This window comes from Onychomys torridus, chromosome 10, assembly GCF_903995425.1.
Source record: "Onychomys torridus chromosome 10, mOncTor1.1, whole genome shotgun sequence".
Classification (NCBI taxonomy): Eukaryota; Metazoa; Chordata; class Mammalia; order Rodentia; family Cricetidae; genus Onychomys; species Onychomys torridus.
The window spans coordinates 29,896,165-29,910,836 of NC_050452.1; the positions used below are offsets into that span (position 1 = coordinate 29,896,165).

The window sequence follows — 14,672 nt, forward strand, 5'->3', positions numbered from 1 at the left end:
TGGTGAGCCCTCTCTAAGAGTTCCTGGTCTTCTCTGAGGGTGTGAGTTGTGTGACCATGACCTCACTGAATACCATAGCTCAGAGCTGAAGGCCAGTGGGTCAGAATCCAGATAGTCAGCTCAGAAACTCCACCTTCAGCCTCCTATTTCATATAAAGTCAACCAGAGGCCAGAGAAGAGAGCAGTAAGGTAGGGAGAGGAAGAGAGGCGACAGTTGTGGGGGGCACTTTGGAACCCAGACACCCCAGTGTGCCTTTTCATTCAGGACAATAGTATTAATTTCACTTTACATCTGGGGAAACTGAGGTATCCACACTACCTTGTACTGGATCAGACACTTGGGAGGCCCAAGGGAGCTTGTGGGGTCCCATTGCTAGAGCTGGTAGGGGTCCAGACAGACCCGGGACAATACAGTTTGGCTGAATTGGTGTCTGAGAGAGGAGGGGTCTGTGAGACCGTCTCTCACCTACTATGGGGTGGTCAGGGCCTAGGAAGGAGGACTCAGCTGGGGTGCCAAAGCCTGCCCCAGTGGGGTCGGGAATGGACATTGAGAGAAGTCGAGCATATGGTATGAACAGCAGAACACAGGATCTGAAATATTTATGGTGACCTGTGGTGTCTACATGTCAGCATCTCCACAGATGCAAGCAGGCCCTACTGGGTTTGGTCCAGCAAGGTGGGAGCTGAGAGGCAGGCATGCTGGGAGGAGCAGACACTGCATGGACTGTACCCGGCTCTGAAGCCAGGTCTGGTCTCTCAGATGATGCTAGTGGTGGATGTACTGGGTCAAGGGGTGGACAGAAGTGGGTAGCCAATGGGAGACTAAGGCGGGATATGGCAAGGGGTTGGGAAATGTTGGTGCAGCCATGCTGTGGTGACCTGTGCCTGTGTCTCAAAGCCGAGAGGGTCAGCAGCTGCTCTCCTTACAAAGTGACTTGTTGCCCCTTTCTAGTCCCTCCTGCCTGGGCACAGAAGTAGACCCCCACCTTCCCTTCTAGTTAGTCATACAGCACACAGCCAGCCAGCCTCCACAGCTGCCAAAAATTAGAACATCTGTCTCCTGGGGGTCCCAGTACAAGACACTGCTGCTGCTTTGGATGTTTGAGGCTGAGGAACAAGAGCTCTGGAGTGGGTTACTCAAAATGCCTGCAGTTTATGCTAATGAAGCAGCCTGAGTCATACAGCTGCTATGCAGACTCTGCCCTTGTGTGCAGATTGAGCTAGAAGGTTCCAGATCCTTCAGAACTCTATGGTACAGAGCAGCACGGCGGTGGGCCTCCAGCCCCACACCCCTACACCAAGCCCTTCTGAGAATCTCCTCTTGGAAAATTCGGACTGTGTCTTGCTCCCAGCCACTGCAGGCTATGGGTAATATTTGTGAACCGAAAGAAAAAGAGAGAGAAAGCAGAGACAGAGCTCAGCCACATGGCAAGGTATGCGTGGAAGTATGCTTGGGCACCCACGGGGGGCCACATGCCCTTCTAACTGCTGATGTTTGCCACAGCAGCCAGCAGTTGGGTTGTGTCAGGAGGGAAAGGTAAAACCTCAAAGCTGGATGCAAAGGGACGGTCCCCAGAGGCCCGACTTAAGGCTGCCCAGAGCATCAGGCAGCCCTGGGATCTGGTGTGTGCCATGCCATTTGTAGTTGATACTGCATAAACCTGGAAAGGCCGCTTACAGGTCTCAGATGCTAGGTGTGGAGCCCCAGCAAGACCCCGGCCGGGGGTGTGCAAACACCTCTCTAGCTGACAGCCATGTGCTTGTAAACTTTAATTTCGTACAGTAGAGAAACATACAGTACAAGCAACCTGGGGGGTGGGGGCAATTTTACAACAAAGCTCACAAATACACTTGAAACACTAGGGAGAACCAAGATGCCCTCGGGAGCCTGCTGGCTGCTGGGTGGCAGTCTTCAGAGATGGCTGGCACACCCAGAACTGCGTGCAGAGGTGAAGTGGCTCAGTCCTTGCACCTCAGGCAGGTGCCAGCTCCCTCTCTGGCCACCATATGGTGACCTTGGGAGAATGAGCTTTCAGGATTGGAGACTGTATGATGACACTCTGCTTCCCGGCTGCCTGGGCCAGCACAGAGCTCGGCTCAGCAATGAGGGGCATTTACCTGCTCCGGATCAGGACCCTGGATTCTCCAGGGGACAGCTATAGGACCTGCCCCCGAGGGATGCCTGGTGGTAGGGCAAGCAGCCCCTGTCTTACCATGAGGGGGTGCTGAGGCAGATGGACCAGATGGGGTCAGGAAAGCACTTGTGAGGGGAGAGGTCTAGGCACTGGGATGTAAGGGAGGTGGGATGGGAGTCAGGCAGGTGGGCCTTCCTGAGGGTAGAGATGGGAACCTGGGGGAAGGGCAGACTTCCAGGGAAGTTTCTAGGAGCTTCTAAATTCAGAGAACTCAGAAGATGACATCAGGAGCGTTTGGTCCAGGGGACACTGTGCTTCCTCCATTGGAACTGGAATTCAGAGTCGAGGCTGAGATACAGACTTCTGGTTACGCCCAGTCTTGGACTCAGCCCCAGATGCAGAGAGGAGCCTGCTGACCCTGCTGAGGTGCTGAGGTGAGCAATGCTTCGTCCTGATCTCATGAAGGTTGGGACTCCGCCGTTTGTATAGGCTTTGGCATGGCACTGGAGGAAGGTAGCTTCACATCACCACCTCAGGGGCGATGCTGAAGAGGAGGTCATCATTCCCCCGCCGCACCTCCAACAGGAGTGGGGACTCATTTAGGACTGCCTCCTGCAGCTCACTGGAGTCCACCAAGGGGCGTCCATTGACTTTGACGATGATGTCGCCATCTTGGATGCCTCCTCTGCCAACCAGGAGAAAGACCCTCAGCATGCACATACAAAAAAATTTTGAGAAATAACACACCAATGGAAAGCTAGTGGCATATGGTGGCCTGTGATGTTCAAACTCCGGAAGGAGTAGGCCCACCTCCCCACAGCAGTCTACTTGCCAATGGGGCCCCTCAGATCCAAGAGCCACAATTCAAAGCCACTGATATGACCTACCCATCATGGCATGGATGAGGTAGAAGCCAGGACGCCAGAACATGGTCATATGGGACACACAGCCTCAACTCATGGTGTCCCAATACTTAACATTGCTTTGTTTGTTTGGATTTTGGTTTTTTGAGACAGGATCCCATGTGGCTTAGGCTGGGTTTCTATCTAGCTGAGGCTGGCTTTGAACTCCCAATCCTTCTGATTCTCTCTCCCAAATACTTAGAGTACAGGCTTGTGCCACCATAACAGGTCTGTACCTAACATTTCTGTAGTTCTTAAAAAGAAACAAAGACTTTATCTCATTTTGCCGTGACAAAGTTTCTGGGATGGGGAGTCTGCAGAACCATGTCCTTTCTACAGATATGAAAACTGAGGCTCCAGCTCCTTCTGGAGAGAGGGAGGCTTGGAGACAGCTTTTGGCCTGAGCAGAGACTCTTCAGCCTCTGCTTCGCAAAGGAAAGATCCCTCTGCTCCAAGGACAGGCGTGGCCAATGCTCTCAGGGACAGTTCATCCCTCCCATGGCTCAGCGGAGAGGCCAAACTCCACAGCTCCTTGCCAGAAACTTGCAGGTCACGTAAGGTCGGTGAGGAGGCCCAGCCCAGGCCCCGGCACACACCTCCCCCATGTCTGAGTGTTGCCTCTGCTGGCAGAGCATACCTCTGAGAAGGTGAGTTGGGAACGACCTCTTGCACGTATATCCCGCTGCTGACCGCTGGAAAGTCTGGGTTGGCGGCCTTCAGTTCCTCCACCAAACTGGAAAGGCGGTTTTGTGTCAACCTCTGTCTCCAGCCCAGCTCCCTGGCATGGGGTTGCCCCTTTCTGTCACTACCCGAGCCAGACAAAGAGCCTCCTGTGGGCTCTCAGGGCACCCTGAGCCCCATGAGCTGGGGCTGTTTAGTGACCACAACTGGCTATGAGTGTGGAGAGGGGACAGCTAGATGGGAGGGCAGGTTCTAAAGGGTGGCAGAGGAAGTGCAGATGGGTGGGTGGATGGACAGAGGCTCTGGGTGGAAAGGTGGGGAATGAGTCAGTCATGGAGTGGATGGAGAAGACTGGACAGATGACAAGTGGACGGATGGTTGGGGAGGCAGACAATTAAAAGATGAGTTGGCATACTGGTCGTAACTGCAGATGGTTTACGGTTTGCTCCCTATATTGACAGCTACTGAAGCAGGAAGAGTGAGTTGGGGTGGTTGGTGGATATCCCCGAGTTAGCCCCAGAGCTTCACAATGGAGTGCAGCTTCTCTCAATACCCTGGGCTGGACTCCCCCCACCCCCCGGCCCTCCTCCCCAGCTCCCTTCTTTATCACTTTTATCCTGTGTTTCCAGGCAGCTGCCCTGTTCTGAACCTCTACCAGGGCCAGACAGAGCCAAGAGGTGGGTGAGAACATAGCCATCTCCTCAGAACTACAGCCAAGGTGGCAGCCAGGGTGGGAAGGCCATTCCAACACTGTGGGGCACCACAGTGCTAAAGGAAAGTGGGGTGCACAAAGAGAGGAGGCTCTTCTACATGAGTGGCCTGTGGAGATGGAGAAATGTCCACTAGGACCTCAGAACATGACCATGTTTGGAAACAAGGCCTTTGCCACTCTAGTTGGTCAGGGATGTTGAGATAAAGTCATGGGTCTGGGCAGCTCTTATATCCAGTGACTGGCAGTTTGGGGTTCACACAAGGTGGAGGAGTGGCCACAGCCAGGAGGAGTCAGGAGGCACAGGAAGGACACTCCCTGGAACCTCAGAGAGTGGGGCCTGTGGGATTTCAGTCTCCGGCCTCCAGAACTCTCAAGTAATATATTTTGGTTGTTTCAAACCACCCAGTTGTAATTACTTATTATGGAAACCCCAGGAAGCAAATTCTGGAGGCTTCCTGGAGGAAAGGGGCATCTGAATAGAGTTGTGAAAGAGCAAAAGGAATCCGTTAGGCAGTGGTAGTGGGTCTGACCCCTCTAGCACCTGCCAGCAGCGGGGCATAGTAGCCAGAATATGGAAGGGGTTTGTGGGAGGATAGGACAGAGAATGTTACCAGTGGCATTCACCTTGGCGTGATGGTCCGCATCCGGATGCCAATGAAGCGCTTCTTCCAGTCTGGAAATGGAACACAGTGGGTTCAGTTAGGCTACATAGGCTACATGGTCACTGCCCTTGAGCAGGGAACCTGCAGGGGACTCAGAAGAATGGGGAACCAGGAGCAATTTTGCTTATGAGCAGGGGCCTGGGGCTACCCTGTCCTTCTGACTGCTCTCTGAAGCTGAGACATATCTGGCTCTAATCTGCTCCCGGCAGGTGGCTTCAGCTCCCCCTGACCCTTCATCTGACCCCTCACCTTTGCCCCCAGCTGTGTTCCTTCCTCACTCCAGCTCCTCCAGCTTCCCCACCGATGATGCCCCAGTGTCCTTGCTGGACACTCATATCTCGCTCTGCCCTCTCTGTACATGCAACGTCACGTGACGATCCCCGGAGAGCACTGGTCACAGTGAGGAACGGTTCTCAAGGGCCTCCCCAAACCTTTCCTCCCCAACTTCCCCACTCCCACCCCTGATGCTCTAGTGGTGAATCCATTGGAAAGGTTCGGAACCCAAAGCAAGGCTTGAGACATTTCAAGTTTTCATTTCACTAAAATTCCCTGAACACAGGGAATTAAACCAGAAATCAACAGTAGGAAGAGTCTGTGAAACCCAAATGGATAGGAAGTGACAAGAAGCCATTTTCAGAGATGAGAGTAAAAGGAGAAATGAGAGAATATTTTCAACTACATCAATGAAAATATTCCTAACTAAAACTTCCAAGGCACAGAGGCTGCTCTCAGAAGCAAAGAACACAACTAAACACCCATGTCAGGAAAAAAGCACTCAGGCAGGCAGGATGGCTCAGCAGGTAAAGGTGTTTGTGGTACAAGCCTAGTGACTTGATCTCGATCCCGAGAACCCATATAAAGATGGAAGGAGAGATCTGACCCCACAAAGTTGTCCTCTGAACCTCTACATGCATGCCATGGCATGCACCCCCTGCCTGTGGAAATAATACACATTTTAAAGAGATTTATTTATTTTTGTTTTATATACATGAGTATTTTGTCTGTATTAAGTGCATCACATGTATGCAATGCCCATGGAGGCCACAAGAGGGCATCAGATCCCCTGGAAATGGAGTTACAGCTGCCGTGTGGGTGCTGGGAACTGAACCCAGGTCCTCTGCAAGATCAGTAAGTACTTTTAACTGCAGTGCCATCTTTCTAGCCCCAATATTTTTTTTATTAATTTAAAACAGAAAGTCTCAAACCAGTGGCTTCTAATTCCTTTTAAAAACAAGAAAAAGTAGCACATGAAACTCAAAGGAAGCAGAAGACAGGCATATGAACCAAAAAGCCACAAACAGCCCAGCAGAGATAGAAATGAACCCAAAGCCAATCCTTTGAAATCAATAAAATGGATAAATCCTTACCCAGTGTGATCATGAGGAAAAGACAGAGCGTTACTAATGTCAAGAATTAGAGACAAGGTGTCGCTGTAGACCCTGAGACCTCACAAGGCTGCTAGAGGAGCTATCCAGTGCTTGGTGACCATGCATTCTACCACTGAGGGTCCGGAAAGCCCCAAACACTTAGGTCCATTCAAGAAGAAATGAATGGCCTGGAAGCCCTCTATTTAGTAAAGAAGTTGATGTGTGGTTAAAAAATCTTCCCACAAAGAGCTCAGATCCAGATGATGTTGCTGCTGAAACCAGTAGTTTAAGGAAGAAACAGCCCAGGTTCTGCAGATGCCTCCAAGGGACTGAAAATGACCCTGGTATCTCCTGACCAAAGCCAGAAACTAGACCAACAACCTCTTGTCTTGATAGGAACAAAACTGCTCCAAGCTGGGTGGTGGTGGTGCAAACCTTTAATCCCAGCACTTGGGAGGCAGAGCCAGGCGGATCTCTGTGAGTTCGAGACCAGCCTGGTCTACAGAGAGAGCTCCAGGACAGGCACCAAAACTACACAGAGAAACCCTGTCTTGAAAAACAAAAACAAACAAACAAAAAATGTTCCAAAGGCTTACAGTAAATCAGATCCAACACACCAAATATATAATCCCTCACAGCTTCGAGATTCAGTCCAGGAATTCAGAGGATGGTTTAACATTAAAAGACCAGCCTGACCTAGTGGCACAGGTCTGTCATCCCAGCTACTCCAGAGGCTGAGCTGGGAGAGTGGCAAGTTCAAGACCTGCCTGAGGTACAAAGCGAGTTCAAGGCCAAGCTGGGTGATGTACTGAAACCTTGACTCAAAATAAAGTTAGAAGAGGGCTGGGAATATGACTCAATGGTAGAATACTTGCCTACCTTGGATTTGACCTGGAGTCAGTCCCCAATACTCATAAAAATATGAATCAGAGAATATGAGTTATATTATACACCAAAGAGGAAACACACACACACACACACACACACACACACACACACACACACACACACACACACAGTGACCTAAGCAGACACACAGAAAGCACTGGGCAAAATCTCACATTGTGTGCCTGTGAGAACCCAGAAAACAGAAGAGAAGCTTTTCAACTTGATTAAAAATAAAAATAAAAATAACTTTAGGGGTTGGGGATTTAGCTCAGTGGTAGAGTGCTTGCCTAGCAAGCGCAAGGCCCTGAGTTCAGTCCCCAGCTCTGGGAAAAAAAAAAAAAAACTTTAGCCAGCAGTATGCCATTCCCCAAAACTTTATTCAATATTTTAGTCAATTTTGGGAATGAGGTTGGACCATTCAGATAGAAAATGAAAGGACTGTCTTTATTCACAGACCACACAATAATCTACAATAGAAAACCCAGTGAAATCTACTAAGAAACTACTAGAACCCCTGAGTTAATCAAGTATTCAACATACCAAAGTCAAATTTGCTTGTAGATTCTGGTAGCAGGCCATCAGAAATTGGCCAGTATACTGTATACTCAGTATAACATACGCTGAGAAGAGCCAGATGCTGTGATCCCGGATCTGAGGGTGCAACACTGTTAAGATGCCAATCCCCCACCAAGTCTTTGACAGACACACTGTGGCTCCAATCGAAACACCATCAGGCTTTTGATTTTCTTCCATAGAAATCAAAAAGCTGATTCTCACCTGTTTCTGGAACAAAGGAGCTCAGAGAGCAGAGATGATGAGGAACAGCAGAGTGGGAAGGCTCAGAGCACCTGACCTCAGGACTTCCCAGGAGAGCCACGGGCGCGAAGCCATGTGGCACTGGGACAAGGGTGAACAACTTCATTTGTGGTAAAGTTGGGAAACCACTTGGGTGGAAAAAGGAAAGTCCTTTGAGAAGATGGTGCTGGAATAATCCATTATCCAGAGCAAATGATGAATGAATAGCAACAATACCCAGAGGAGTTGGGCTGGAAGGCTCTGGATTCTACCTAAATCACAGATGCATGTGGCTGGAGTTCTGAGGCCTGTGAGAGGGTCTGTGGTGTGGCTGGAGTAGCACCATAGTGAGCTAGGGCTCTGGTGGCTGGTGATGTTGGGTGATGGAGTATTTGTGGGGCCAATGCAGATCTACCCAGGAGGGAGGGGCTAGGGACTTGCAGATGGGTGGCAGAAAGGCATAGGACTCAGGGAGCATGAGGGGGTGCCCTTAACTGAGGGATCAGCAGGTGGGGTTTCAGTAGAGTGCCTCTGATAACCCATGTGATGTCCCATAAACACTTGTACATTCAGCTCATGCAAGAAGAGGCTGGGAGGTGAGGTGGGGAGTACAGGGCTTCGCTGTGGATGCCACCAAAATCCAGTAACCTACATCAAGACAGGATGAAGCCCAAGCTTGGGTATCCAAGATACCCCTCCTTTGACACCTCCACTCAGCCTGGAGCCTAAGGCCACATGTGAAAAGCACAACGCTTCAGCTCCCCGTGGGTGTGGAGCAGGAGAGGGGCTCCGTTGACTGTAAGGCTGGGGCAGTTGTATCTGCCAGCTTCCATCCTGCCCAGTCTCTGTGGGAAAATCACTTCTGTAAGGCACATGCAGCCTAACTGGAAAGAGAGGAGCATGGGTGGGAATCTTCACTTGGCCCCTGAAGTATCCCCCACTTTAGTGAGCATCAGCAACGGGTAGAGAAGGGGGGGTACCTTAAAGGGCTGAGACAGCTGGGTACCTGAGAATGTTCTGGACCTAGAGAGCAGTGGCTACGGTAAATACCACTAAGCCATACTGGTCACCGTCACACACACCCTCCAAACAGTGTCAAGGGCAAAGGTGTAGCCAGGGGCTTCACACATTCTGAGACAGGTTGGAGGGCGCCTGCCCCTAAGGGTAAGCAGAGGACACAGATGACATTATTCCCATACAGGTTCCTTAGGGTAAGCAGATTTTAATGATTCTGGTTTCTTCCTTCTTTAAATAGGGTAAGCATTTAGGAGCAGGCCATTGGGTTGCTGGAGTGACAGCTGACAGACCCTTTCGTTCCACAGCCTTGAATAGGAGCGATAAGCCAAGCAAAGCCTTCTTTGGCAGCCCATACGGTTGTTGTGCACACTCCACAGTCCTTGTGGGTGGGGGCAGGGGGGCTCCACTCCAGCCTCTGCAACCACAGCTGCCTCTGGAGCCAGGAGGAAGGCTCACTCCCGTCAGTCCAGCTCAACAGTTCACTCTGGCCTTGAGAAACTTTGGTGACCTCCACACAACCCTGTCCACAGATGCTTCAGTCCTGGCAGCAGTCTTCAGCAAGTTCAGGGGTGGGCTGGGGTGGCCCCTCCCTGGTGACTACGGGAGCTGTCCATCACAAGCTACTTGTGATGGGCAGAAAGCGGCTGTGCTCATGAGAGGCGTGTGATTGGTGGACAGGAAGCTGCACTGTGATTGGTAGAATCCTACCATGCTCTTTCTAGCTATATAAGGACACATCCCTCAGCCCCTATGAAGGCTTCTTACTGACTGGTCTTTTGCCTACTTCTGATCTTTTGTGAACTGGTTGCACAAAAAGCAGACAAAAAGCCCCAAGCTCCTAGCACGGTTAGCAGCAGCAAGGAGAGTTCTAGAGAGCCACTGAGAGCTATAGACCCTGCCATCCAAAGCTCAGAGCTGTAGCCCCAAAGGGAGCTGAGAGTTCCAGAGAATCACCAAAGAGGTACAGTCCCTGACACCCAAAGCTCAGAGCTGTAGCCCCAAAGGGAGCTGAGAGTTCCGGAGAGCCACCAAAGAGGTATAGACCCTGACACCTGAAGCTCTGGAGAGTTCCAGAGATCGACAGAGGAAGACTCTGAAAGAAAATGGCCAAGAAACAGTACTATAGATTGAAAGACCATGAAGAGCTCAACAAGGGTGCAGAGATTTAGTGTGTAGACAGGGAGAGTGGCGGCGAAGAGAGTGGAGGAGCAGAGGGTTCCCACACCCGGTGCTCTGCAGAGCTGTAATTCTTGGAAAGTTAGTGGTCCAGTGTGAGCCCGAGTCTCAGGAATATCAACACTAAGGAAGCTGCCCTTGGCTTGTCTGTGATTTCTCCCAGGTCGGGGACAGAGACCCAGCCAGCTGTCAATGACAGCTCCTCAGCATTTGATCCCCTCCCCCTCAGCACATAAGCCCCTCCCTGGCTCCTATACTGCCTCTTGCCTTTTGGTAAACTGGTGTCTTGTTTGGTAAACCTTCAAACAAAGCCTGACTCAACTGTGAGAAGGCGGCTATGCCCTGATGTCTCTTTGCCTCCTCTCAGCCACTGAGCCACAGCCAACGTGTCCTGCTTACCATTATCCCTTCCCCAAGGCCTCACAATATCTAGCCCATGTCAGTCCCCTGCTCTGAAAGTCTCCTCAGTACCATCCCACAAACTGGCTTCCAGGAAAGTTGGGCTATCCTGCACTGCTCACAGCTGGGATAGGCACGTCCCCATCTCCTGAGCTCCTCTGCTCCCCAGTTTTCCTACCCAGGTCCATCATTCAGATGTCATATTATTCCAAGGTCTGCTAAGTTCCCCTCCCCGCTAGAGGGAAGGCTCAGAGGACTGTGTGCACCCTCAGGAGCAGGCAGGAAACTCAGCCAGTCATACACTTGCTGTGACTGCCCAGCCTTGGGAAGGAGCTGAGGTAAGGACAGACCTCTGAGTCCAAGGCTAGCCCATCCCCAGTTGTCAAGGTTCCCGGAGCTGTCCCCAGAAGGATGCAGAGAAGCACAGCAAAATTGTTATGCTGCCAGTGGCTCAGGGCCCAGCCCAAACTCCTATCCAGGCCCTGCTTCTGTGGGCAGATCCCAGTACTCCCTAGCCCAACCCCCTCTTCATCTGGACTCCAAACACGGGAGTTCCCCAAAGGGAATCTGTGACCTGAGGAGGTAGGGGTATGCCTTGTCCACTGCCTGCCTCTCCCATCACCCTGAGGCTCCTGGCTCACTGCCAAGGGGACAACTCCCCTGAAGAGTACTGCTCTGGTCACTCAGGAATCGGAAAACCCCCAGAGGCCCCTGCACTAAGCCCTGGATGAGAAAAGAGATGTACTCGATGCTTCCCTAATTTAGTAAAAGTAACGTGTTAAAGAACTTAGATTAGCTGGGTTCAGGTCATCCAATGTTTTTATTTCAAAAAGAAAAAGCATAAATAAGCACAAATTTCAGAAGGACTTTAAGTCAGCAGCCTCCACTTAGCTAAACCTTGTCAGCCCCTCAGGTGGTAGGTACTGTCCTTAGGTAGGGTAGGGTGAGCATTTCCCCAGAACCAGGGTAAGTGACTGGGACACTTGAGACCAGAACAGCTGCTCTCCGACAGAGGAGCAGATCTGGCCCCAGTGAGTTCTTATCTGAGAGTGGAATCGAGAAGGAGGGGACAGGAGGCCACTGGGCCATGTCCAGCACCACAGTCACCCACACACAGGCCACTCTGTGTGGATGGAACTCTGATCCCATAAACAGGATAAACTGGAAGGCCCTAGTCCCTAGAGAAAGGGCCAAGGCTACCAAAGGAGCAAAGGTGGAACCCTGAGCTAATTCTGAGCTCCCTAGCAGCAGAGGGAAAAGATGGCTAGTTCCCACTGTTCACCAGAGGTGCCTCGGATTCTTGGGAGAGACAGGCTCTGTCTGTTCCTGTCATCTTCACACAGGGCCACTCGGAACAGAACGAGGCTCCTCAATTGCAGTTCTCCATGGGACCAGTCTCTTCTGCTGTACTGGGGTCCTGTGTGTGGCTCGCAGGGCCGCAGAGGGAGGGGCAGGCAGGAGGAAGGCCCCTGCTCTCAGTGTAGTGCTGGTGAGAGGGCGGGGGCGGGGGAGACAGGGAGGCAGTGTGAGAGGGTATGGGCAGCAGGAGCTGGTGTGGGAGATACCGCAATTGGCAGCTCACTGGGCTGAAAATGGAAGGTGAGGGCCACCGGGAGCCTGCCATCAGAAGTGGGGCTCTTTTCTGGACAGTGGCCATGATCCCTAACTAAAAAGATTCTTAAGCTCTCACTTGGAGAGCCGCCTTGTCCTTGGCAAGTCCTCTTCCTCGAGGGAGGCAGATGGCCACCCAGAAGGGCAAGAGGGGCTGGAAGTTCCTGTGTCAACTGGGGTGAGAGGATAGAGACTGGCAGGAGGTGACTCCCAAGGCCTTTGCTCCCTTGGAACAGAAGATACCCTACTAGGCTGACTGCATAGGCTGAAAAGAGTACTTAGGGATGCGTAGATGAATGGGTGGAAGCATAGATGGATTGGAGGAAGAAGGATAGGTGGATGAATGGATGGATGAATCCATGGACGGGCGGATTGATGAATGCATGGGTGGATGGGTGGATGTGTGAGCAGATTAGGGGGAAACAGAAGAGTGAGTGGACATGTGGGTAGATGGATAAATGGATATAATGATGGATAGATGGATGGAAAGGCTGGTGGATGGGTGAATGAGTGAATGGGAAGGTAGGTGGATAGATGGATGAATGGGTGTATGAATAAATAAATGAATGAGTGAGTAGATAGTAAATGGCTAGCTGGCTGAATGAATGGATGGATAAATAAATGAATGAGTGAGTGAATGTATAAATCGATGGATGGATAGATGGGAAGAGGAATGGGCAGGCGAATGAATGTATAGATTAGTAGGTAGAGTGGTAGATAGGTTGATGGATGGATGGATGGATGCGTTGGTGGTGAATAGCTGAGTGGGTAGGCGAGTGAATAAATAGGTAAATGGATGAATGGAAGGAACAGTGAATAGAATGGATGGGTAGTTGGCACACAGGTGAATGGGTAGATTGGGGATGGGTAAATAGATGAATGATGGATGGATGGTGAGTGGACAGGTGGGCAGCAGGTAGGAAACACAATTTTCTGCCAACTAAGAAGAGTCCTGAGAGTCCAAGCTTGGATGGTGGGAAGAAATTGTCTGGAGGAGCAGGGGGTGAATGTGGCCATGAACTAAGTGAGAGGCATAGAGGAAGGCCCTAAAAGAGGCTGGGGATGAGATACCCTGGGGTCTCCTGGTTTGGGGATGGTGAAGGACCTTGTCTAGGGGTAAACATGACTTAGGTAGCCCCTGCAGATGGGCCCTGGCTAACCTGAGTGGGGCTGGACCTCATCCTGGGGGGCCCTGCCTTACCTGCCCCCTAATGAGTTCTTTACCTTTCACGTGCTTGTTCTGGAACTCGGAGAGGAAGCGTGTGATGCGATCCGAGGGGATGGCAAAGGAGATGCCAGCTGCAACCTTGAGTGTGTTGATGCCGATGACCTCACCGTCCTGAGCAGGGTGAGCAGAGTGTGGGGGTTACTCGGGGGTGTGCAGGCAGACCAGCAAACTGCTGCTGAGCTGGGTGTGAGAGCACTGTTTCCAGAGGCAGAGCTAGCTGTCGGTGCCCCACTGAGATGATGCCCCAAGCAGCCCCCAGCTACCCTGGAAAGATGGCTCTCTAGGTCACATTGGGGTCAGTGACACTACTCCCACCCTGTGTAACTTCCAAATCCTGGGAACTTCCGTTCTACCCCTAGAGAGGGCTTCGGGGGAAGTTTGTGGGTTGAGCCTGCTCTACTAGCCCCAGCCTCTCTGCCCTAGGAGGGAGGTGGTGCCCACTGCACCTAGAACACCATCTACTCCTATCAGAGACCTGGACCCTTTCTATCCCTTCCTTTTGGAAGCAGAGACCAGTGAGTGGGGCCAGGGCAGCAGCCTGTGATCTGTTTTGAGCTCGGTTCCCACCCTGCCCAGCTTCATGGGGCCAGTGCCAACAGAAGGAGCTGGCCCAGTCAACGGGACCCACTCCTGGGCAGGACCCCTCCCAAAAGCTGCCTGGCCATGGGAGGCCTGCTGGACATTTTCCCTAGACAACCTAGCCAGGGCACCACCAGTTTGTCAGGGAAGCTCTCTGTGGCCTAGGGCAGAAACTTAAGAATCTAGTCCAGGCCCTACCACATGAGCCTCTCTCCGTCAATAGCTTCGCCTGGAAAAAAAACTGAATGGGAAGAGACAGCCACCTACACAAGTGACCTTAGTGCCAGCCAGACACAGCCCCAGCCCATGAAGTGCCCCGCTGCTGTCTTCTCCCACCCTGGTGGTGCCCCATGTGCTGTGTCTTATCCTTGGCATTCCCTCCCCCCACCTATCCCTTCATCTCCACACCCTTACTAAATGTCCCCATCTCCAGGAAACACTCCCTGGTCTGTCTCAGTGGTGAGGCCTGGATCCCTTCAGAGCCTCCTCGGGTACTCCTGGAGCACGTGGGCCCATCAGG

General features: G+C 51.7%; 1 protein-coding gene across 2 annotated transcripts in view; it reads right to left on the bottom strand.

Moving 5' to 3' along the window:
- Window positions 1-1,746: 1,746 nt before the first annotated feature.
- Htra3 (HtrA serine peptidase 3) overlaps window positions 1,747-14,672 on the bottom strand; it is a 30,128-nt gene continuing 17,202 nt past the window's right edge. Inside the window, exons 6-9 of one of the 2 annotated variants that reach the window (XM_036201538.1) lie at window positions 13,570-13,684; window positions 5,055-5,103; window positions 3,675-3,770; window positions 1,747-2,820 (exon numbers count right to left, since the gene is read on the bottom strand). In XM_036201538.1, coding sequence (XP_036057431.1) covers window positions 2,655-2,820; window positions 3,675-3,770; window positions 5,055-5,103; window positions 13,570-13,684 — 426 coding nt within the window. In that variant the 3' untranslated portion in view covers window positions 1,747-2,654. Of the gene's footprint in view, window positions 2,821-3,674; window positions 3,771-5,054; window positions 5,104-11,535; window positions 12,221-13,569; window positions 13,685-14,672 lie in introns of those variants that run through there. The other variant, XM_036201539.1, reaches the window with a different exon arrangement.